Source organism: Haplochromis burtoni, unplaced genomic scaffold, assembly GCF_018398535.1.
Source record: "Haplochromis burtoni strain Fernald_Lab_line unplaced genomic scaffold, NCSU_Asbu1 Contig_478, whole genome shotgun sequence".
Lineage (NCBI taxonomy): Eukaryota > Metazoa > Chordata > Actinopteri > Cichliformes > Cichlidae > Haplochromis > Haplochromis burtoni.
The window spans coordinates 277,161-302,887 of record NW_024582839.1 but is presented as its reverse complement, the minus strand read 5'-3'; the positions used below and the strand labels follow the sequence as shown (position 1 = coordinate 302,887).

The 25,727-nt window shown below is 39.7% G+C and overlaps 1 protein-coding gene across 1 annotated transcript in view; it reads right to left on the bottom strand.

Moving 5' to 3' along the window:
- Positions 1-25,727, bottom strand: part of babam2 (BRISC and BRCA1 A complex member 2) — a 125,713-nt gene that overhangs the window by 17,855 nt on the left and 82,131 nt on the right. The window contains exon 7 of the mRNA XM_005946261.3: positions 18,486-18,595. Within this exon, the coding sequence (XP_005946323.1) occupies positions 18,486-18,595 (110 nt within the window). The remainder of the gene's footprint in view (positions 1-18,485; positions 18,596-25,727) is intronic.

Sequence of the window (25,727 nt, the reverse complement as noted above, 5' to 3'; positions counted from 1 at the left end):
GTGTGTGTGTGTGTGTGTGTGTGTGTGTGTGTGTGTGTGTGTGTGTGTGTGTGTGTGTGTGAGGGAGATAGGGTGTGTATGGCAGTGCAGTGACAGTGTTGGATAAAAGCTCAACTGGAAAGAGGGCAGCTATGATTCATTATCAAAGTGAAAGATGAGGCCAAGAAGGACTCTTTTGAGATTCAAATGTAGTTTCAAAGCAGTAACATTTCCATTTTGATTGCCTTCTTCATTTCCTAAAGCCTGGAAAGTCATCTGAGGCCCAGAGGAGTCTGCCGCTTGAACTATCCAAGGTCCTACTTTTCCACTGTGACCTGACAAGGCACCTTTGGCCCACAGCAGCCACAGAGGGCAACCATCGTGGCTAAATATTGTCAGCTTTAGCATCCATCTGGGTAAGGTCAGATTAAAAAAAAGCAGAGACTGAAAATCATCCATAAAATAGTTCAAATGATGAGTACAGCAATGATGTAAGCCTTTGTTAGATAAATGGTTTTTATATGCATGTGCTATGCTTTTATTTGCTCGTGAAGTCTCTTTTGGGCTTTTGAGAGCACTGTGTTTGCAGATTTTTATTTTTTCCATGAATAGTTTACTCTGAATTTCTGAGATCGTCTCTATAAATTTAAAAAAAAAGGACAAATTTGATTCATCAAGCGAATGTCTGACACTTCCATAAATTATCAATAAGTCTTTCATTTTTATCAATTTCTATTTTTAGCTGACATTAACAAATTTTATGGTGGTGTTTGCAGTCTTGCTGCTCTTTACTGAGAAGATGTTTATATTTTCAACTGACAGTCTGGCCGCCATGATTTGTGCGTGCATCCGGTCTGAGGCAGTTCTAAATCTGTATGCACAGTACAAACAAATGATCCTCAGATTTGTGCTTTCATAAACATGATTTAAGCACATGCACTGTTTGTGAATGAGGCCCTGTGCAGTGCTCCAGTGAACTCAACTTAGCACACCTGCAGGTTGTAAAGGTGAACTCACTGCACTTTGACTTTAAACGGACAGCTCTCTTTATAACTGTGCTCTCATTCACTAACGAAAGTTACACAAATGTCACTTTACCACTTCTACTGTAAGAAAAGATTACGAAATTTTTATTTAATCAAGCAGTCTAATTGCAACTAAACTCTCTTACTGTTGTGTCTCATTAAATGAGGACAATGACACAATAAACAAAGACATTAGAACACTTGAAAGAATCCTATAAAACATAGTGAATATCTAAGATCTCCAAGGGGAGTGTAGGACACTCCTGAGTTTATTTGAACAACGAATGAAACAACATGTACCCAAGGCGCGTCTGTAAGATTTCTAAGTATTTCCTGGATCAAGAATTGCTGTTACATGATTTCAATGAGGGGAGAGATGAATGATAAAGCTTCAATAGCAGTGTTCTTTGAGTGAAAAGGTGGAATGACTTTAAAATCTCTATAAACCTTCAAATATAGTGAAAATGATGAATATAAAATGTGTCAATGATAAAGTGTAGTGCACTTTGATACAGGAGATTAACTGCTGTAGTGTTGCTCGGGCAGTGTGATAATACACACATAGTATCTCCATAGTCAAGGACAAACAGGAAAGTTGACTGCACAATAATCTCACGGTTGAAAGAAGGCAGAAGAAGACTTTTTTTTAATTAAAAATAATTTAAAAAAATATAATAACAATAATTTTTAAATTAACTTTTTTTTTCTTAAATGTTTAACATAAATTTGAGGAATTAACTATTTTGAAATTTTGGATTTTAGAGTCTACTTTTGTTTCATTTGATTCCTGGTCACGTGGCAAAGAAACAGATACAACTCAAAAATGTAAGTATTAAAAAAGTATAAAATCGAATGGGTTCATAAATGACCTCACTTTGCCATTTCAGTCACTAAACGATATTTTGGCTTCACGTCTGCATGCTGGTCTGATGACAGCTGTGGGAGAGTCTTGTTTTTGCCAGGCTAGTGCTAATCAAATGTGACCAAACACCCACACATCCTCAACTTAGCTGATATTTCTGAATTATTTCTACATTTCTTTTTTTACCTGAAGGGGAAAAAGAAAAAGAAAGCTTTAAACCTACATTTTAAACAGTTTTTGGAGATCTGATTGAAGAAACACAAAATTGCAGAGAGACAGAATAATGACAAAAGCACTGCTATCAGTATCTGGTATCTGATAATTCACCGGAGAAAACTCATAGTGTATTTGACCGGTCAAAACAATTTATATATATATCCTCTGAAAGTTCTCCCTTTTTCACTACATTTTGATATTTTCTAGCTTCAATTCATTTGTGTTAAAATAATTTTTTACAATAATGATGTTTTAACATTCACCAAATGTTGGGAAATAAGCATGTTAATATTTTTCTGTATGTGATCTTGCTAATTTTTTCTTTTTCTTTCATGCATCTACAAGATTCTGTTCATCATTTGTTTTGGACGGGATTTCTTCGTGCAGGCAAACGGCAGCGTTTCTGGTTTGGTGACCTCAGGATAACCTCTCTGCTGTTTACAGACGATTCAGTTGTTCTAGCTTCATCAGTTGGTGACCTCCAGATCACACTGAGGTGGTTTGCATCTGATTATGAAGAGGCTGGGTTGAGAATAAATGCTTTCATTCTGAGGCAGTTTATCTCATTGGAAAAAAGGGCGGAGTTCTCACTCTGGCTCAGTTCAAGTATCTCAAGGTCTTTTTTAATAAGTGAGGGGAGAGTGGAGACTGACAGAAGGATTGGTGCAGCATTGGCAGTGATGCAGATGCTGTACTGGTCTGCTGTGGTGAAGAGGGAACTGAACGTGAAAGTGAAGCTGTCGATTTTCCCGTCAATCCACATCCCTGCCCTCGCCTATGCCTCTAGGTTAGGTAAGGACTGAGAGAATGAGATCCTGGATACAAGCCGTGGAAATGAACTTAATCCGTAGAGCATCTGGGCTTTAGAGATAAGGTGAAGAGTTCGACCATTTGGGAAGAGCTTCAGAGATGCTACTCCTGCACATCAAAAGGAGATAGGTGAGGTGGTTCAAACACCTGGAGTATTTGATAAAGATGCCTAATGGAAGGATGACAGACCCAGGATAAGATGGAAAGCGTACATCTCTCAGCTGGCTTGGGACACCTGTGACCTGGACCCAGATATGTGGTAGAAGATGGATGAATTGATGGACGGATGGATGGCATCGACAGCATTTCCTTTACCTATTTATTCAAAGTGATTCATTCCTCTAAACTGCTTCATCAAAGTTGTATTAATACATGTAGAACTAACAAACAATCGTTAGTACTTGCTTGTTATTTAAATGCATGTGAAGTAGCATCACAAACCTCGCTTTGCACAGACTTATAGAAAAACACAACATCTTCAAGGATACAAGGAGGGGGAAGAAGTGGCAGTGCTTGGAGCTGCTGAGAGTGAGAGAAGTGTCTGCACTGACATCTTATACTGTCAAGTAGGTTTGCTGGGTTAGTGCTGAATTTATTTTATCAGACTGACAATTTCTGACTGTGACAAGATGTTCACAAAACCTTGAAAAATATCTGATGGAAATGCAAAGATTTTCAAAGACTATAAAACACCTCGACAGACCCAGGAGAAGGGACACACAGACACACACACACAAACTGTACACCCACACACATAAACTTACACACATCAGCAGGCAGGAAAGTATGTGCATGCACGCACACGCACACAGTAACACACTCACACACAGGCACCTAAAGGCAAATGCAGATACACAAACATTAGTGCACTGCAGCCTAAAACTGTCTCTCTGTGTTGATTTTTCTGGGCTCCTAAATCTGGTTTGGGGGCAGAGACGGTGCCCACTCGATTCTTTTATGCAATGCAGCAGGTTTTCTGGGGGAAGGAGAGATGTATCCAACTCATCTCATGGGCACAGTACAATCAGGTAAACGAGAAGTAAAAGTGAAAATGAAAAGGGCGATGAATCTGGTTATGGAACAGTTGGAGAAGGAGACATAAAATGAGAATGAACTGAGAGCCTTCGCAGATGCGTGTCTCTCGATGATGACTCCAAAGCGATATTAAATACTAGAACTCTCTAATGTTGGTGCAAACTGCACAACACAATCTCCTTACAGTACTACAGTACACCTGAATGAAAATTACAGTTTAATGCACAAAGAAAAACTGCAAAAACTTCTCTGGAATAGGTGGAAAAACATGACGAAGGTGTGAAGTAGACCTCCACACAGACCTCCACTCATATTGAACCCACATAAAGGGCCCAACACTGCAACCAAGAGCTTGTTGAAAAAATCCAGTTACCAGATACCACAGGTCACCAAAAGAGCGCCTGAGCTCACGCTCCAGAAAGTCTGAGGTGTTCTGACAGCCCAAGAAGGATCCATAAAATAGTAAGCAGGTGGTTTTAATGTTGTGACTGATTGGTATGTAGTCTTACATTTCTCTGTGTGGCCTTAGTCTCTTTCTGAGCTTTTTTCCCCATTCAGTTTATGTTCAGAATTAAATATATTTGAGTTAGTCTGTAGATAAACAACAAACATATTCCCAGAAACAGAGTCTTATTCAACACAGGAAAATGATTGGACCACACAGCTATTTTCCATGTAGTTTTCACTGTCTACATTTTTCAATGAAGAATTTATTAAAAGATGCAAACAGCACATTTTTTGCATAACCATCCGGGAAGTCCTTCAAGGGAAACTGCTTGGAAAAGGGCCAAAAATAATTGGCTGATAATTGGCTGATCACCTAAAGCATGCCAGTAGCCGTGCTCTTATTGGCCAGTAGTTCTTTATAGGATTCCGACTGTGCTAAACAGACTTTAGTTTGCTTCTAAGTGCACACTTAAACCCTTCTGATAGTGTTTTTTTCAAGTCTAGTCAAGTTTGAATCCTGCTGCTTTGCAAGGTGAGGGAGCTTTGGACATAGACAACTTTTTTCTAAATTTGATTCTGTACATTAAAACAGTGAATTTAAATGAAAAATGAAGTGCAGACTTTCAACTTTGATTCAGTGGGTTGAACAAAAAAAAAAGTGAGGATCTAAAGCATTTTTTAAACACAATCCTTTTATTTCAGGGGTTCAAAAGTAATTGGACAAATGAATGTTGTGGGTTCACATCTAAATCCTCCAAATTCAAGCACCACACCTCAAATCAATTCCAGGTGTTATATCTACGTAATTGACAAATTAAATAACAGAAAATAAAATGTTTATTTCTAATACTTGGTTCAAAACCCTTTGCTGGAAATGACAGCTTGAAGTCTTGAACTCATGAACTCATGCTGTGCCAGGCCTTTGCTGCAGTGAGTTTCAGTTGCTATTTGTTTGTGAGCCTTTCTGCCCGAAGTTTAGTCTTCAACAAGAGAAATGCATGCTCAAATGGGTTCAGATCAGATGACTGACTTGGCCATTCAAGAATATTCCACTTCTTTGCTTTAATAAACTCCTGGATTGCTTGGCTGTATGTTTTAGGTCATTGTCCATTTGTATTATGAAATGCTGCCTAATCATTTAGCTGGATTTGAGTAGACAGTATGTCTCTGAACACATCAGATTTATTCTGCTGCTTCTGTCGTGTGTCACATCATCAACAGACAGTTGTGTGCCAGTGCCACTGGCAGCCATGCACGGCCAAGCCATCACACTGCCCCCACCATGTTTTACAGATGATGCGGTATGCTTTGGATGCTGTTGCGCGTCTTAGTTTTTTCTTGCCATTATTCTGGTAGTTGTTGATCTTGGTTTCATCTGTCCAAAGACTGTTTCCAGATCTGTGCCAGCTATTTGTTTTTTTTTTTAGCAAAGTCCAACCTATCCTTTCTATTCTTAAAGCTAAGGAGTGGCTTACACCTTGCAGCGAACCCTCTGTATTTATTTTCATGCAGTTTTCTTTTTATGCAACTGTGGTATATCGATACGTCTATATCCTGGAGAGAGTGTTGTTCAGTTGGTTGGCTGTTGTCACAATGGAAATGATTCTGCGATCATCCACCACAGGTATTTTGTGTTGCTGAATTCACCAGTGCTTTCCTTCTTCCTCAGGATGTAGATTCTGTCACTCCTATTATTGTAATATATCATATATATGGACCTAGCTGCATACCTTTTGGCCAATAAAGATGTGACAAATTTTCCATGACCCTGACAAGAAATGTTAAAAATCGATATAAAATTGATATTCAGGGCATGTGGATAACAAAGCCTTCAGTTAAAAGATGAAAAAAATGGCAGTTCTCTCTGCAGAAATCATTCTATACTTAATGTGAGACTTATTCTAAGGAACCTTCAAGGAGAACACATTCTGCCTCTGTTTCTTCCTTCATATGTACATTGTTGCAGTGGTGGATACTATATGTAGGGCTCTCCTGCTTGTCAGGACAAGAAGACTAAAATTTTATTCCAGAATAAATTAATCTGCCTCCCTATAAATTCATGTAGCATCTTCACATATAACAACCACTTGTAACACATTTCTGGGCATGCATGGGTGCGTGAATACAGGTTTGAGCCTGGACTTTTACCCCACTGTGAAAGTAAAGTGTGCGGAGCAATACTGAGCCATCATTATAAGATGACAGAAATAAGTATGACTGCTGGACTGAATTTTTAAACCTAGCGTTGTCTCCTCAACTTTTTTGTCTCCGTCTGTGAAAAACTCCACTGTGTGTGGGAATGGCAGGTGAAGAGCAGAGAAGAGACACTGAGATATTTTACATGCATGCACGCGCACACACATACAAAAGGACTGTATAGTAGAACTGTAGGTCTAAGATAACCAAAGACAACCATAAAGCTAGGAAATGTTTTTTGCACATGGGTTAAGGTTAGGCATTCTGGAAGGTTGATAACCACCTCTGCTGCCCTGTAAGTGATGCTGCAAGGAGACAACAGGACAACTGACATATGTACAAGCAATCCCTGACAGCTCCAAACATTAACTCTGACAGAGTTTTTTTTCTACTCCTGATCTGTATGATGTCATAGCCCTCGCTATTTTACTCCCTTGTTTGTTTAGGATGTTTAACCTTTATGTTTAGGACCAAAGAGGGGTGTTCCTTAAAGCGGGAGGAGCTAAAACACCTTATTTTAGATGGAGCATGAACTCAGAGACAACTAAAAGATAAATTTTAAAAGTGTGAGTCATGAAAATCTACTCTCACAGAGTCCAAGAACAACAATATGCTGCTGGAAATGAGCATAATAAGTAGAATTTAATTTGACTGTTTATAAAACCAGCATACACCCACCTGACGCACTTAATCTAAGTGACCATACTACTGCGTTTACTCGTTAATATTCTGTTTCGCTGGGATGCTTGAATCTCGCATTTCTAGGCCTGATCATACCATGACCTCCATTACAACACAAGTCATTAAAGACATGATTTGGCTTGACAACAGATTCTGTGTAAAGACGCCTCCAAAGCTTACTTTTTTTTCCTTTGCGCGCTCTAAATGTCTACATCTATTTAACACTTAACAGCTACTTTAAACGAGTAGGGAGGAAAAAGCATAAGAGCCACAAAGCGTGACACCATGCTTTTCACAGTATATTTTCTTCTAGGCTTCCCTTAAAACATTATATAACAAATGAAGACTGAATCTTAACCAGGTGCATCTCTGAACCTACAGAATAACCGTGTTTTTACTTCTCATAATCAATAATTTCTACAGAAAAAGAAGCAAAACGGTCCTCATCAGAGACAGGAGCCGATGCAACAGTCTCACACTGTACATTATCGGTAAAAATGTGGGTGTTGGTCGGGGTATTTCAACCTTTTTTTTTCTCCCATTGCTGCTCTGTAAGGCAGAGAACATTACACTGATGGACACGGGAAGAAAAGGTAACAGGGAGAGCAAGAAAGAGAGAGGAAGAGGGAATAGACGAAGAGGTATAACACTGTAGCTCAGGGGGCTTACGAGTTTGCGTTCACGGAACTCAGATCTGAGCCCCTGCTGAAGGAGAGTAAAAGTGAGATATCAAACAACTCAGGAGTGATGTGAGAGAAGAGTAGAGAGATGGAGGAAAGAGAAAATGAGAGAGAGGGAAAAAGCTCTCCGTTTGCCTGTGTTGTGTGTGTGTGTTGTGGTTTTTTTTTTTCCCTCTTTTCCTCGCTGTGTTTCAGTCGAGCGAGGGACGACCTTGCTGGGTAGAGCACAGCGCTTCTCTCTCTTTTAAGTCCCACTCACTCTCTCGGTTCCCTTTGAGGATCAGCCAGAGGGATCAGCAGAGGAGAGAGAGTGATAGAAAAGCGGAGAAAGATGGAGAGAAAAGAGACAAGCGGCAGACATGTGAAAACCGGGAGGAGGGGTGGGTACAGAGACATACGACGGAGGAGACAAGAGTTAAGAAGTTGAGAAAGTAAATTAAGAAATACATGGACAGGACAGCTATGAAGAGAGTGATAAAATGTTGTAATGCAAGCAGGCAGGTACAGAAAGCTTCAAACGTCTGGACACTGAATGGATGTAATTGCCTGAAATCCAGTGGTACCAGAACCAAAGCTGAAATGAGCTGAAGTTGTCCACAGCTGCTTCGCTTCCCACTTTTTAAGTAACTTTAACATTGATTTAAATTCTATTTGAGGTATTCCACGTTTGTAGGCGCCCTTAAATCAATTGTTAATTCAGGATTTTAAAGAGTCTGCAATATTTTTATTGTGACATTCTTTGTGACAAATAACGGACTCCAAGATTTCTGCTATACAGCCTTGGTGAGCTACAGTTCTAGTTGGAGAGGCCCTGCAGCTTGCAGCTGATACCCAGCGGAAATAGTTTTTCCATTTAACAAAAGTCACGTTTTTGATACTATTCATAGCCAGCATATTCAGCAGATGTCTTGAAGTGTATAAAATTACTTAATTATCTCTCATTTTGTCTTTATTGGTAGTGGCAGGGTCCTGCCTTGCCATGCTGGTTTCAGACTCTGAACAACAATGCAGTGTGTAATCCTGTGCATCTCATCTTGTTTGCTTTCTTTGCACCATATCAAAGCTATATGAAGTTGCCACTAATTCAACGGAACATCCTATTGCCACCGCTTTACATTTAAAGCATTCAGCTGGAAAAATAGCAGCTTCAGTCAGCTGCCTGTGTCACCAAAGGATGTGCTCAGGCACCGCGTTGCATTTTGGCAGCACTCAAAACCGGATTGAAAATCAATGTAGTAATGCATGAAAAACTGAAGAAAATGGGATTGCAGCATAAGACTATGGGCTGGGCTGCAGGTGCGTGTCTTTACTGTGTGTAAAATGTGAGCTGTTACACAGTCGGTGTGGACTGATTAAAACACAAAGATATCTGCTGAGCCGCATAAGAGATGCATGACTGAGAAATAAAACTGAAATGCCTTCTGCGTAGGAGAGTAATGGAACAAGAAGAAGCAGCAGCCACACTGGGCTGTCAGATAAGAAGTTACAAACGACAGCGCGACTACCCGCTTCACCGTGTCCTGCTTTAGTTGAAAACTGCAGGTGCTGTGTGCAAAATGAAGTGAGATCACAGGCTGGGAAGTTTCTTGGCTTACTGTATTCACAATGTGAATTAGCATGGTGAATGGCCCACATTTCAAAACTGCCAAGAGGATCACTTTGCTGCCATCCTGCAACAGTCGCATTCACGGTAAAGAAGTCATTTCTTGAAGATGTTGATAATTCCATTAATTCTAATTAAGGAAAGATTTGACGAAAATAAGCATTTAAGATTATACTTAAGAGAATTTATTTAGTTTTACAAATGATATAGATTATTTCAATACAGTCTCGAAAGGTAAATATATTGAAGAATCTACTTTTTAAAAAAGGGTACAACAAACAAGACAGTAGTTAATACATCTAAATAATTAAATTATTGTACTGTAACAACATTTTGGAAATGTTTTTTTTAAAGCATTAATGATAACAAAGACTGTTTAAAACCAGAACCTCACAATGAAACAGACTGATCAGTGAACATCTATCATGTCTATCATATCTATCTATTACTTTTACTCTATTTCCTTGGATTATTTCTCAAAACACTGAACTGTCTGCTCAGTTCAGCTATGGTTCCCCCGGTGCTCTGCACAGCCTGGTTCTCCCCCTTTAAATTTTAAAGGCGTGTTTGTGTGTGTGTTTATATAATTGCTATTATGTTTGCACTTTATGTGTAATGTTACTGACTGCAGAGATCAGTAAGATGTGTGTATTTTTTATTTATTAGTTTTATTTATTTAATATTATTTTTTAATTTAATGACTGTCTAGTAGTTCACAGATGTCGAAAAACTGAGTGTGGTAAAGCCACTGATTTTTTTTATGTATATTTCTGCAATCTGCACATTGTACTGACTTTCATTTTAATGTTTACACCAGGGTTCCTTGTCAGCACTTTATGCTCAGATGTTTGTAAGCTAAAAATAAACTATTGTGTATGTTCAAATATACTGTTGTGATTGAAGAAGTTAAATAAAAATGTCAGTCATCAATTCATGCATCACCTCATGTCATCATAACAGAGGTCTGTCTTCCAGGAAAGAACAGTTTAAAATTAATGTAATATAGTATTGGCCATACTATATGATGTATTGCTTGTCTTTGTTTAATAATACAGAAGACAAAGACCTTAAAAAAAATAATCGCATATCGCATCGCAATCGCAATATTGGGGCAAAAAAATCGCAATTAGATTATTTTCCATAATTGTTCAGCCCAACTGTTATAGCCCATATTTTAATAATATGTATGCATTAAGTCCATAGTAACTACATTAATTGCAAAAAAGTGCAAAAAATAGCTTACAACAACAGGAAATTTAGTTTGAGTGTCTTCATAGTTTTATTTTGGAGATACACCAATTTTTATATACTGCAGGAAAAACAAAAAAACAAGCCTATGATGCAAAAACAGCAGGTGCATCAAAATAAACTATTTCCAGCAGTGCAATTTGAGTTCTACGCATCCCAGAAACTATTTAGAAAAGTCAAACATGACCAGTATAGGCTTTTAAGGCCTACAAGTAAAAAAAAAAAAAAAATACATTTTCCGCGAAAATGACGTCACTTCCGGTTTCGGCCAGGAAATGGTGGACATGCGATAGTTCGCGCTGAAGTCTGTTTCACTGTGGGAAGTGTTACGAACAGCTGATCGGATCGGCAAAGCGTGTTTCTGGAATATTATGGTTTTGTTCCTGCAAGCGCTTTTTATGCAATTTTTGCAAAGCTATACGTGGAAGGAAACCGTGACCGAGGACAAGCTGATGGCATAAGATGTAAGTACAACTCCTCCGGTTTCATATGCAAAACAAATTATTGCGCTAGCTTACACGGTTCAGGTTCTACAGGGATTTAAAAATAGTTACACAAAACGGAGCGTGCAGCTCTGACCGGCTTAAACGGTTAACAATGACTTTAAAAAAATAATATAAAATAGTGTGCAACACCACTGAAGTTTTTTTTTACCTCTGTTTTCAACCAACGGCAGTCACTCTCTCCTCTCCAAATAACTTCTGCTTAGCTTTCCGAGCTTTCCAAGCTTCCCTCGGGTCCTCTTAATCAGCGGTCTCCAACCTTTTTTGCGCCAGGACCGGTTTATAAGGTGTCGCGGATAAATGAGGGAGGGGCTAATAATTGGCTCAGTCATTTTTAATGATCGTTGAAAGCCCAGATTGTAATCGTGATTAAAATTCGATTAATTGAGCAGCCCTAATTAACATTAATTCTTTTGGGGTCAAAATGACTCCCTCAGTTGTTCTAGGCTACAGTGGCTGTATTTGTTTTTCTTTTGAGAACTAGAATTTAGTATAAGATAAAATTATGAAATATGATTCTGACAGAATAGCATGATTTTTTAAAATATCAATAGGTTAAAATTAAAATGGCAAAAAAGATTCAAATGAGGTCGCATTTACCTCTGAACTGAGAAATATAATTAGTTCATCCTGGGGTACTGAAATTCCTGCAAAATATTCCTGATACTATTTTATGAGACTGGGATGGAAATCGAGTCCATTTGACCACCAGGTTCTGGAGGATAAGTGAAAGTTTAGTTTTAAGACAACCCCTCAAGGTCTCTTCAAGACCTCTGACATCCTAATTTTCTATAAATCCAACTGAGTGCGGCAGATTTGAAGATATTCTCACAAGATGTTCAAAAGCATTTATGAAAAGGTGATGAATGTGAGGTCTAAGAGACCTTTGAACAACAAATGGATATTTGGGACTGCCATCTCTTCACGACTTAGGGACCAATATGAGATCACAATACCTCTGACTACCAGATTTTAATCAGCTCATCATTGAGTGAATGCCTTCAAATTTAAAGAAATTTTCCTCCAGCTGTTCAAGAGATATACTGGGTTCAAAAGGATGAGAAAGACTGACAAAGGCACGACCTGATAACAGAATGCCTCCGGCCACAGCTGTCGCCAGCACAGAGACATAAAATTCATGAGATGATTAAAAGATAGAATGACAGAAAGACTGCAGACATAAAGAAGCCTGGAACATTTTGACACTGAATTGATGTAGTTGATATGACACCCTGTACCAACACTGAAGCTGAGCCAGTCTGTGTACTTGTCAGCTGCTACATTCACCATTTGATAAAATTAGGACTGATTTAAACAATTTCCAAATCGGCTTTGATGTGAATTTTATCTTGGCATTATAAGATATCGCGAACATTTGTGGCAGCTTGGATTAATGCAGAACCTCTTGAACGTTGCTGTCCATCAAATGCTTCCTAGAAAACCACAGAAATGTGCGGGCACAATGATTTTTCCTCTTCACTGGAGCAGATGCAGTGATAATGGGCAGCTACACATGACCAAAGACTAACAAGGGTCAGAGAGGACATGGAGAGAAACTAACAAGGGTAACAGATCTGCATAATAACACGTACAGCAAATAGGCTGGCTCTCACACATCTGCATGCTAAATTAAGTAGCATCCAGGATGAGTGCAACACAAATGCACTGATACACAAACTCGTACACACGTACAGTTGGTTGTCTTCAAACAACGGTGAAGAAGACATTTTCGCCCTGGGTCATGAATTAACACACTCCCACACAGCTGACAAAAAAGGTGCACAAAACCATGTAGCAGAGCATATTCATGGATGGCCTTGATATGCATATGTGCAAATATCTCAAGACAAAGAGGCAGCATTAAGTTGTGGAAGAGGGATGATAAATGAGAGTTTGGCTTTATGCGGTACTGTTAAGCCTCGGCATTTTATCTCGCAAGCAGGGTTTGTTTTATAGCATCTTTATCTACCACCCTACTGTTGTGCCGACAACAGCCCTTCTCCATCCCCCCTGTGCCAGAACTCCCCACTTTATGCTTCCCATCCTTCTGCCTTTAGCCACCTCCTGTCTGCTCTCCTCATGCAACTGGCAGAGGAGGAGAGCCTCCAACAGCACTGCAAAAGCTTCAGTCTGGTCTGGAGGGAGCGGAAAGGTCAGTTTTTCTCTCACACGCAGGGCTTGATCATAAACAGGCAGACATATGCAACAGAAACGATTTGAACAACACAACAGCACTCCTGATGAAAGCCTCTTCAACCAAGTGGATTTTCTGTGCAGAGGAGTGTCAATCAAAACAAAAATCCTTTTAAAAACAAGGTGATTGAATCTGGTCAGGAACACAGAGGAATTAAAAAGACTTGCGTTTCTGTTCAGTGCTTCATCGACTGTATAAAATCATTAATCAACCACTATGAAAGAGTACTTCATCAAGGTTAGGGTAGTTCTTTCTTTGCAAAGATGTTGCTCTCTCTATTATTGCTTGCATACAGACTAGTGGTACATTAAAAAAAAAAAAAACAGAATTCAGAGTAATCACCTTTATCCAGTAAAACATTTCTATTCTGATGCCAGTGGTCTCTTCCACAGTGACAATATCTTTTTATGATAAGGAAAATGTTACGTGAATCACATGCTGTGGCCTTCAAAGTCACCAAATCTCGACTCAACTGAACAACTGTGGGAGTTTTAGGGCTAAAGACAGTGTTTTCCATCACCAAAACAATAAAATGAGGAAACATCTTTGGAACAATGGTGTTCACCCCTCCTGTGGAGTAAAAGATTAGATAATCAATGCCAAAGTGCACTGAAGCCCTTTGTATGACATATGGTGGCCCAACAGTTTATTCAAGTATACATGCAACATTTCTGCTTTAAAATAAATACACTATGGGTGTTTTTTGCTACGTCTGCATCTAAATTGGTACAGTTACAATTGAGAATTTTAAAGAAAACATATTTAATTTCTAACAGTTTCAATTTGCCCATTGTGAATGTAGTACAGCTCATAATATCGACAGCTATTTACACTGATTGCTATACATACGTTTTTAGTCATTTGTAAACTTTCATCTACCAACCTACAAATCATAAGCCTAAATAGCATTTTTTAGGTCCCACAATTTAATCCTTAACATTAACATCAATAGTTAATAAGGGGCTTTTAATTGTAAATACAGAAATGAGGAAGGACATGACTAAAAAGGCAAGGCAATACTTTTCCTCAAGGCTATTAATGGCCACAGCAGTTATGTCAATCGTGGTTCTTTGAATGAAATGTTCTGAAATATTCTCCTCCTTCTGCCATCCACAGCACTCTGTCTTTTACCCTCAGTTAATGGTGCAGAATGGCAAAGGTGGCCAATGTTTAAAAGTTAAACCCTGTTGTGGTTGTTAAAATGTACGTGTAAAGTCTGTACTTTATGATTGAGTGATTGTTACAGTGTAAACACATTTATAAAAATGGCAAAGGTTCAAGAATCCCCATCGATCACGTAGTTTCTGTATACAAATGCACACGTTTTATTTCAAGTAAATATTTCAACTAGTCACCATATAGAGATGAATCTAATTTCCCTCGGGATGAATAAAGTATTCTGATTCTGATTCTGATACCCCATTTAATTTGTAGGACAGTTTCCTCCAGCTTGAACTAGGGAGGGGTTCAGAAAAAAACATACATACACTACAATCATTATTATTATTAATAATTATTATTATAAAATATTGACGTCTTTGAGGGCTATAGAGTTACATTTCACGTGCTGAGTTCATTGTATTTGTACCAGAGTCATTGTATGTAATATGATCAAGTACCTGAGTCATTGTATGTAATGTGATCAGTAAGTTATGACTATGCAGCCGATATGACAAAAGGAGCACAGCAAAGGACACCTTTGGTTGTGCGCTGCTCTTTTCAGCATACTGGAAAACAGAGTGTCAACATGTATTGTCTTTAGTGACTGAGTTACAAAGTGAAAGAAAAGCAGTCTTCTAGCATGAGAAGGAGAATGTGTAAAAGTGAAATTGAAAGCACTAAAAGTATGTCTGTGTAGGTTCTCAGTCATCCAGTCATGGCAATCTAAGGACGTTGTGGGGAACACACCTCATCACATCAAAAACTCCACTGACTTCACCAACAAGGTCCAGAAGCTTACACTGGATCTAAATGAAACAATCGTGTCCTTTCATGTGGTTTCATTCTTCGCTTGCATACCTACAACTGAGGCAGTGGAGACTGTCAGAAAACAACTACAGCAAGACAGCTCCTTATAAAACAGAACCAGTCTTACCCTCGATCGGATCTGCACACTGTTCTGATCTGCCTTACCGCTACACAATATATAAATAAAACAAGGGTTTCTATAGACAAAAACATGGATGTGCCACGGGCTCCCCAGTGTCACCCACTGTAGCCAATCTTTACTTGGAGGAAGTGCAAAGTAAGGCTCTTGGGTCTTTTGAAGGGACAGCACCTAGCCACTGGTACAGATATGTGGATGACACCTGGGTCAAAATCAAAACCCAAGAAGTAGAAGCCTCCACTTTGAAGTTTACCCCAAGCCAACACGCACACATTTATCTCTTTGACTCTCACCACTCTCAAACACAAACTTGGAATAATCGGGAAAGAGGAGTGAAAGAAGCCATCTATGTCCACTGTGAACATGGAATCCTTGAACAGAGGGAGCAGCTTATGACTAGGGATGGGTACCGGTGTCCGGTGCCATGATGGCACCGGTTCTGACATAAACGGTAGTAACCAGACCGAAAAGCAGCGCACATTTCGGTGCTTTATTTCGGTGCTTTTTTTTCCTGAGCTGTGATACACTTCTAGCCAATCATTTTACGTTTCCGAGGATAGTAGGCGGGGCCAGGTACGTACGTTCTGTTAGAGCAGAGCTACAGATTAAAAATGTCCAAGGCGAAGCGGTCAAAAGTCTGGCTGTACTTCACAGCAAAATATGCAAACTCAGCAGCCTGCAACAAGTGCTTTAAGCTGATACTGTGATACTGTCAAAGGAGGTAACACCTCAAATCCGATGAAACACCTGGCGACGCATAGCGTTTTTTTTAAAAGCCCAGAAATGCGCCGTATTTGATAGCTTGCTGCGAGACCTCACACCGAGCACATCTACTGCGGGTGGGTTGCCTGTTATGCAACATCCCCCAAAAACACGAAGAGGAGAGTCCTGGCCCCTAGCCCTGCCAGTGTAGCAGAAATGATGACGGATGATGATGGCAGCAGCAGCCGTTCTTCTCTGCGTGAGTAGCTTAATGTTGTTCGTGTGTAATTTACGTTGAGTAGGCTAACCACGTTATTACATTAATGCATGTAAGGTGAACTAGCAAACATCATCATAGCTACATGCGGCTGTCCTCTTGTTTGATGGCAGATACTCCCTTCACCCTGGCCAAAAAGGCTAAAATGACCAAAGAAAAAGTGGAAAACAGCTAAACATGAGAGGTTTTTGGACAAAGTTTGTGTTTTTTCCATTGTTTAAGCACTGCTTCCAGCCAAGAGTGATACCATATATGCCCCATAGCTGCAGAAAAGGCTAACATTGTTATCTTTTTACAAAAAAACAGCTGAACATGAGAGGTTTTTGGACCAATTTTGTGTTCTCCATTCTTTAAGCACCGGTTTGAGCACCGGCACAGTTTCAAAAGTACCGATTTGGCACCGGTTGAGATCCCTTCACAGGTGCCTTAACGCCCACTCACATCTCATGTCAGTTGATCTCAATGGCTCACATGATAGGGTGCGGCAAGGTCTGACAATGGTTTCACCTGAAACCTCTGCTGTTAATGACCCACACCTTGGCTCGTGTGATGAGGCACATGAACAATAATGGGTCAGCAGCCCTATTAAGAGACAACTCCCACTAGGGCTTAAATACCTGGGACTCTCCACCATTTGGTCTTAGAAGCTTCTCAGATGGTGAGAGGCCTTCAAGAAACTGACACAAGTCCAGTTGCTTTTCTTTCCAAGATCTTTAAAGCACCAAAAGGAAAGGTACAATTTAATAATAGCAGATAAAGAAACTAAAGGGCAGAACAAGACAGAGAAGCCACAGATGAGAGTGGAAAAAAAAAACATGTTGAGACAAGAGAACGAGAGACAGAGAGAGAGAGAGAGGAAAAGAAAGAAAGGGCAAGAGCGAGAACGGGTGGTGGTGGCGGCGGTGGTGATGGGGGAGGGAGCAGAGGCCTCTTAACCTGGTGCGACGGGGCGTGTGCTTGTAAATAAACATCAGCTCGAGATTATTCTGAGCACGGAAGCCCAGACTGTGGGGCCCTGAGGTCAGAATGGGCCCATACCTGGCTCGCTCTCTCTCTCTCTCTCTCGCTCTCTCATTCACACACGCGCACGCACACACACACAGATCTACATCCACACTTACACAGAGATTGTGTTCTGAGCAAAGCCCGGGCACTCAAATACATGAAAACAGACATATATTTGAGATATGAAGACCCACATACATGCATGCATGCATCCAAACACACACACAAACACGCATCTGCACAAACACACACATCCAAATAGAAAGTGACAAATGCACACAAACACATACACTGAATCTAGCAAGACAAAAAAAAAGTTAAACAAAGAAGCCCACTGCAGCGATACCCACACAGTGCCCACAGACTCAGAAAACATTCGAGCGCAGGCGCACACACACACACACACACACACACACACACACACACATGCACACACACACTCGCACAGTTAACACTCCAGATGTCTGCAGACATCCAGTCATCCCTCAGCTCAGACTCCGTGTGTCATCAATCTCATTTTTTTTAGTTCTTCTCTTATTGTTTTTGAAAAAGCGTCTGATGAGTCCAGACACTGGGATGTATGACTATTCACAGTGACATAATAAGTCGCTAGATTCACAGCACACTGACTCGAATCCAGAGATTATCTCCTGCATCTGCAGAGCTGGGCCACATCACCTTTAGCTGTGCGCTGCTTTTAAAAGTTAGTTACTGGAAAACTTTTTACTTTAAAGTCTCCACTGGAAGCACTAGAAACACATAAGTAAGTGGCAAGAGTTGTTTTTGGTCGATTGTTTGTTGAGAAAGTTGATTTTTAGAGTGAAATTAAGGTAATGTTTTTTAATTTCCCCTCCTGATCTTGCCATCACTATGAACACACATTATATATGGCCATACATGGTAAGTGTCACTTACTGTTCGATGCTGGGGGACAGGTACAGTTTAGGAAAGACTTGGGTTGCCTCAGCATCCTCAAAGCTCACTGAGAGAAGGGCCACATCTTCTCCAGGGTCCAGTGCTGTGTCCTTAGATAGAAGAAGCCAGATTGGTTTAGTAAATAAACAAACAATAAATAAAAAAAATAAAATATGGACTATGAAGGCATTCAGAGTTATTAAAACACATGAACTAATCAGATCATTAAAGTCAGTCAGAGATTAAATGAAACTTGTGCCATAGTCTCAAATTCAGATGGTAAACTGGTCGAGGTTCTCATCAATCAAAGATGGCTAACCAAATCATTATTCTCCAGTTGCTATGTACTTTTAAAAGAAAAAAGTACAACATCAACAATGTTAAAGAAGAAATTAATTATTTTTTGCAGCAGGAGGAGCAAATGGAAATAAAGACAACCCAAATGAACAAAAACCATCTGGTGTTAGCACAACTTTGGACTTATCCAAATATTCCTCTATGGAGAAAAAACCTTGAGACGTTTGCTTCCCTTAACATGTTACCTAAATTCATGGTAATGATATCACCAACCCAATCATTGTTTCTGGTCAAGCATGGCCACCTCTGATAAACGCATCTCCCCGAACAGGACAACGAGCTTCACTGTACCACAAACACTGCTCAAAACTTAAAGAACAAAAATGCTAATGTCAGCATTCAGTTCCAAATAAATTGAAGCAAAAGGTGTCAAAGAAGTTGCCAATGTGACTGATATTTGTTTAAACATGTGTTTAAAAAAAGTGGGGGGTACACCTAAAGATAATTATATTTCTTTTAATATTTGATTTGGCAAGAGTTTATAAAACTCTTCTTGTCTTAATATATACCGTATATATTTCTCTTGTTTTTACTGGCACCTGATAGCATCAGACAGGCCACAATCACAATATAACTACCTGGTACCTGCCAACTACCAGGAGTTGGACCGGTAAAACGTGTGTGGAACAATGAGATGAGATGCCGCTTTAACAATGAGGAGAACCTTGCCACAGCTGTCAAAAAGTCTTGAGTGGAACTTGCCACAAATAAATAAAAAGATAAAATAAAAATAAAGTCCAATGGAAACTTTATCTGGCAAGTTTACCACAACTATGAGGCACGTATATAATTGAAAAATGGCCATAATTTCCCCAATTTACCTGTATTTTTTTATACATATATAGCACATCCAACAATGGATGAAATGATTTCTTAGGATATGATGGAAATGTTAGCATACTCACTCTTGAAAGTAAGATAGTAAACAAACCTACTGAACTATAGGATGTATTTGCTTGTGCTTTTGTGCGTGAGTATAGCCTTGAACACCTGCTAGCATATCTGCAGACTCCTACGCCTTTTCTTTACAGAAAGCTCTCGTCACTCTAATAGCAGACACACTTCCATTTTAATCAATACATCTGCCACCGTTCATACGATAACCTTGTCGCTTTTGTTGCATCGCATGTACACATACAAGTAGCTAAACAGAAAATAACACTACATCTACCTCAAACCACTTGAGTTATTTATAACATGTGCAGTGTCAAATTTCCAAAAGGTAGCAAGTGACGGATTTGATAAGAGGTTCGAAAGAGTTCAGATTGAGAAGCAAACAGTTCCATGTTTTGGATGATACATTTCACAACAAGTGCACAAGCCTCAAAAATATCAAAGTAGATGGAAAGGCGAGGAGGGAAGACACCAGAAGAAACATCTGTTTTGTTTCATGCCACATTAACTTCAACAGCTGCACCATGAGGCTGAGCTGATGACTGGGAGCACCAATCAAATCATGTGTGAGATGGATGCAGAGGCCACCCGGAGCTGCTCGCTGCAAACCTCATCCGTCTCTCTGAGGTTCTAATTTCTCATTCTGTGATGTTTTTCCTAGAGCATGGCTACTTCCCGAGCACTGTCATTAGTGCAATTCCACATCAAACACCATTCTCGACTCCCTATCTCTCTCCATGAAGGCTCAGCAGCGTTAATCAAATGTCTTACAGATGGTTTGAACTCATCCATTTGTTATAATCGCTGCCCGCCGTGGTGAGAGGAAATCTAACCACCATACATGATGGACAGAGGCGCAGTGCAACCAGTTTGCAGCAAAGCAGCCTCTAATGTAATCAGGCTTATTAAATAATCACGCACGCTTTGATAACAAAACCAAAAATGACCTCTGGTTTGAGAAAAATAAACTCCTTCACTGAACATTTTCTCCTTAAGTGGAGTGGAATTAATTTCTCACCATGTAATCGAATGATTTTTAATCATTTGCTTAATTAAAGAAAAAAAAAAACAATCAAATTAATCAAAAACAATAAAATCAATAATAAATAATTACAGCCTCGAGAGTAAGAAAAATGTCAGAGGACCAAAAGGCAAAGAAAAGGCAAATAAAATAAAAAGGGCTATTAATGCAGCTCTTTACTCTGCAGTACATTTATATAGTAACACATGTATTTATTGGTCACTACAATGGCTGAAGCTACACTGACTGTCACGCAGTGTGTTGTCGCAGCAGATACATTAGGGGGTAAAGACATAAGACGTCGAAAGGAGGCAGAGAAAGACGACAGGGTGTGTGGCATCCAAACGTGTTGCCTGATGGAATCAGCTCACATCAATATAGTGTGCATCAGTAAACAAGAGCTGCTCTCTGTCTCTCAGCAGCGCTCGCGGCTTCTGCCGCTGACAATATGGGACAGATAGGAACAGGCGTGGAGATGTGGGGCTGGGGTGGGCGTGGGGTTTGGGAAAAGATTGTTTTGCTCCAGTTTGTAGCTGTCAAGTCCCGTTCTCATCTTTAAAGGTGATTTAATGGATGCTTCCTTCGGACTGGGAGAGAGTAAACAGACGGATGAGAACCAACAGGAAGGTGGAGAGGGCTAGGAGGGGAGCATGGGCCAGCTCTGCATGGGCTGCAGTGGACCATCCCTCGATTCGGTCAGACCAAGGGCGCCGTTGAAGGGAGAGCCTTTTTGCGGAATGAATCAGACTGATCTCGTCCCAGAAGACAGCGAGGAGCTGTCACAAGTCATATTGCATCAGTGAAACAAACAAACTAAAGGCAGACCCTTTAACTTTTAGCTATTGCCATTCTAAATTAATGTGCTGTGCAAAAGAACTGGACTACACAGATAAAAATAGTTGTTTTGTCTTGTTTAGGTAAGTATAACTGCACATCAAACTTTTGCGCGATTATTTTACAACCTCACTTTTGTTTGTAAAACTGAAAAGTAAGTAGTGTCATCCAAGTCTGATCCAAGTTTAAACTTTTCCTCCAAGACTAAGAATCTCAATGCTTCCTAGTAGCTATGTGACGCCGTTTTTAAGTCTTAACAAAGGCCCGAATATCAGAATCACAAATGCCTCTATCATGTATAAAGATTTACTTATTTCCCATTATCATGTAGTGGACAACTGCTTCCTAACCTGGGGTTTGTCTCGTAGCTGAGAGTTGAACAACTTGCTCTCAACTTTGTGTCATTGTTGCACCAGTAAACAATGACATGAAGTTGAGAGACTGGTGAATTTCATCACCACAGGTTGATGAACTTTATTGACAAGCCATGTTTTTTTTTGTTGCCACATTACATCTTACATAGGTCCTCTCCTGGCCAAATACTGGGCTTTGGAGGCTGACAACCAATAGTAAGAATGATTAGGATACATATGGTAAAGTCCAAGAGTCTTCTAAGTAAAAGTGTGTTTTACTTTCATTTCAAAAAATTGGATACATCATTAACTAAATAAGGAAAAGGTCTTTTTGTAAAAACACTGGAATGGGGAAGTGGGTTTTCCTTTGTGGTTGGATAAAACCTGTCTTTTGGGAGATTTGGAGACAAAAACTTATATATGCAGTAAAAACACTGCTATGAGTGCGCCCCGTTATAGGTGAAGTGGATAAGATTGATCATCATTGCAACAGGATACTTTACCCCACCAAAGCATAAAACACGGCTCACAAGGAAGCTGGCTAACATCAAAAAGAGCACTAAAGCATTGACCTAGCAAAACTCCCCAAATCCCAGAATTTTAAGCAATGGAACAAGCTCAAAAACCCCTAGTTGCAGAGTTCTCCTCTGCAACAGACAAGACTAAATGAATCCAAACCAAGTGAAATCAATCAAGCCAAAGCAAATGTCTTCATGTCATAATCTAGACAATCTTAATTTAGTATGGATGTTATCATCATAAGTCATCAAATATGTTTTTAGTGAAGGAATCCACAAATTCGATAGACTTCTACTCTACTCTACTCTACTCACTGCCTGGCAATCGGTGAGAGTTAAGAACCAATTGATTAATCGTGCAACTTAAACTAAATTGCAGCTGACTGAGAGGTTAAACATTTGGATAACTTAGAGAAAAAAGATGTCAGATCTTGCTGTCTTTGTGAGTGAATGCTGCTTGTGGGAAAGATGCTATTTTTGACTCTTAGAACTGTCCAAGTATTGCAAACCGACAACAGTGTAACCTAATTTTTTCTTTTTTTTAATCTCCACTTTCATGATCCCTGAAGTCCCATGAGCTGTAGATTCAAGTGGCCAGACTCCTGAGTATTAAAAGATATAAAAAAATTTCAAGAGTACGGAGAAAGAGACAAAGATGTTTATCTAAAGCTTGAACTTGAACTCAAATTTCATGATGCAATTTTCTGGGGAAAAAAAGTTTGTTCTTAAGTGGGGTGTTTAAAGTAAATTAAAGCGTAGAGAGGCAATACAAATGATTTACTTGACAGCTGGTTTTGGTTATGGAATACACAGAAGGGATGTGCTTGCAGTGCAGTGGTAATTTAAAAACTCCTTTCTTCTCTCAAAACTATCCCAATGAGAACAAAAGTTGACCTTTTAACCTGCTTGCCTTGAAACCATTACTTAAATTAAAACAGAAGAGCATTTCCCTCTGTAATGAAATAAAAGGCCCCAAATGGCCATTAATGTTTCTCCCTTTTAACCAAATACACTTGAGGGCAGCTGCTGCTTGCTTATGTAAAGAGTTAGTTGAGAAGAAACAAAAAAAGCCTTTCCTCCACAAGCCACAGGCAGAACCTTAATGAAGAGGCTTCTTCATCAGTAAGTAATGAGCACTGAAATGGCCTCACTCGGAGGACTGCAAGACAGGGAGGGCATCCTGCAGCAGTTGCAGTTCTACGTTGTGCCCAGTATTTACTACGTGCCCTCAGAGAATATGACTCAAGAGCTCAAGGACTAGTTTTAAGAAAGAGGGTGAAGAGCACGTACATTTGTGTGGACATCAAGGTTAGAGGGTGCCTCCAAGTCAAGCTCTTTCACGTGGCCACAACTACACATCTTCCATGCTCGTTACTCTTTCAGACATAAATGCACACACAAACGCGCTTTTCCTTGTGTCCGTCCTTGTGCTCCCCGATGCCCTGGCCTCTGGCATCTCCTCTGTGTCGCATGTGACAGGTTGGAAATGTGACAGCTGTCCTTATGCCAGACCAAGTCTGACCAAAGTCACACACACAAACACACTCATCCGCGAATGCTGCACAGGGGCTCAACTGCAGGGCTCAAACGGAGGAGGTAAGGGCACTTTGTCCATCTTCTTCGCCCAACTTTAAATGTCATGCCCAACGTAATGGGCCGGCTTGACTGACAGCAGGGTTGTTGTGTGAGGACGTGTCCAGCTTCTAGGCTTTGAGTGCCCCTGTAGACATGCTGGACACAGTGCTTCATCCCTGTACACAGTGTTGAGCAAAAGTATTGAACCGCCCCTTATTTATTTATTTATATTTTGCTAGGAGAATGGGAAATAGGTGCAGTGACTTATTGAATTATCTGCAAACATACATGAAAATACAATATTAAGCAAAAACAGAGTTGGAGCAATTTAAGGAGCTCAAAGAGATTAATATTTGGTATAGCTACCAAACTCTCTTAGGCAAACTTTATTGTAATTTCTCTCCAGGATTCTTGAAGGAGATTCAAAGTTCTTCTTGGGATTGTTGGCTGCCTTTTATTTCACTTTCTGTAAAGGATATGCCAGACTGCTTCAATAATGTTGAATTCCGAGGTTTGGGGAGGCCAATCCATGAACTAGTGTTCTATTGTGTGTGTGTTTTTTTCTGTTATCCAGGTATGCTTTTACTGCACTGATAATTTATTAGGGATGATAGTGATGCAAAAAAAATGAAGCCATTGCCAATCAGACACTTTCCAGATGGAATTACACGGTGGATCTAAGTCTGCCTGTATTATTCTGCATTCGTAATTCATTAATAATTCCATCAATTTAACTTTCTTTTACAAATGGCAGTAGGCACTCACTATTGTACCTCTCTTCTGACCTTCTGTTGACAATGGTTTCAACCAAAATTTTGAAATTTTGATTCATCATTTCATAATACCCGTTGCCACTGACTTTCAGCATAATTCTTATGTTATTTGTCATAATACAGCCTACGTTTCCTTTGCTTATAAATCTGTTCTTGGGAGCCACATTTCCACTGAGCCCATTTCTGATGAGGCTTCGTTGAACAGTAGATACATTTTTCTTTGCTTTTTTTAAAGACTTCCAGATACTGTTTATTAACTTAATTTGTCCTCCACTTGTCCAATTTTGTCAAATGGTTCATTGAAATATGCCAAATTTTTAGCCGAGAGTTTTTAGGAGTTACCTTGTTGGCAGACAGACAGTCTTTGGCATTTTTCATAGATTCAACAAAAGAAATTGGATCAAATTTTATATCTGCTATAGGTAAACAGTTCTGCATACTGATTGCTTTTGATATGGTGTTTTTATGCTTCGTTTTTTTTTATGCTAGGGCAGGACAGAGGTGTGGTAAGTCCCAAGTTTGACTCCACCGTCTGCGTGGAGTTTACAGTTCAAAGACATGCAATTAGTGGGGTAAGGTTAACTGGTTATTCTAAATTGCCCATAAGTGTGAGTGTGGATGGTTTCTCTGTGTTTGTCCAGGGTGTACCCTGAACCTCTCGACCTATGGTAGCGGAGATAAGCTCTAGCTACCCTAACTCTGACAAGGATAAGCAGGATTTTAGAGAAAAGTGTCATCCAAGTACTAAAGTTTAATAGGTCTGTTAAGAGGCATGTATTTTACCATAAAAACAGTCCAGAAAGAAGAAGAAAAAAGTCCATTCTTAATAACGCGACATGAAATATTGCTGTTTTGTCCCAAATATTTCTTTCAGTAACCAGTGTTAATGTTGTGAACATGCATGTTTTAACCCAAAC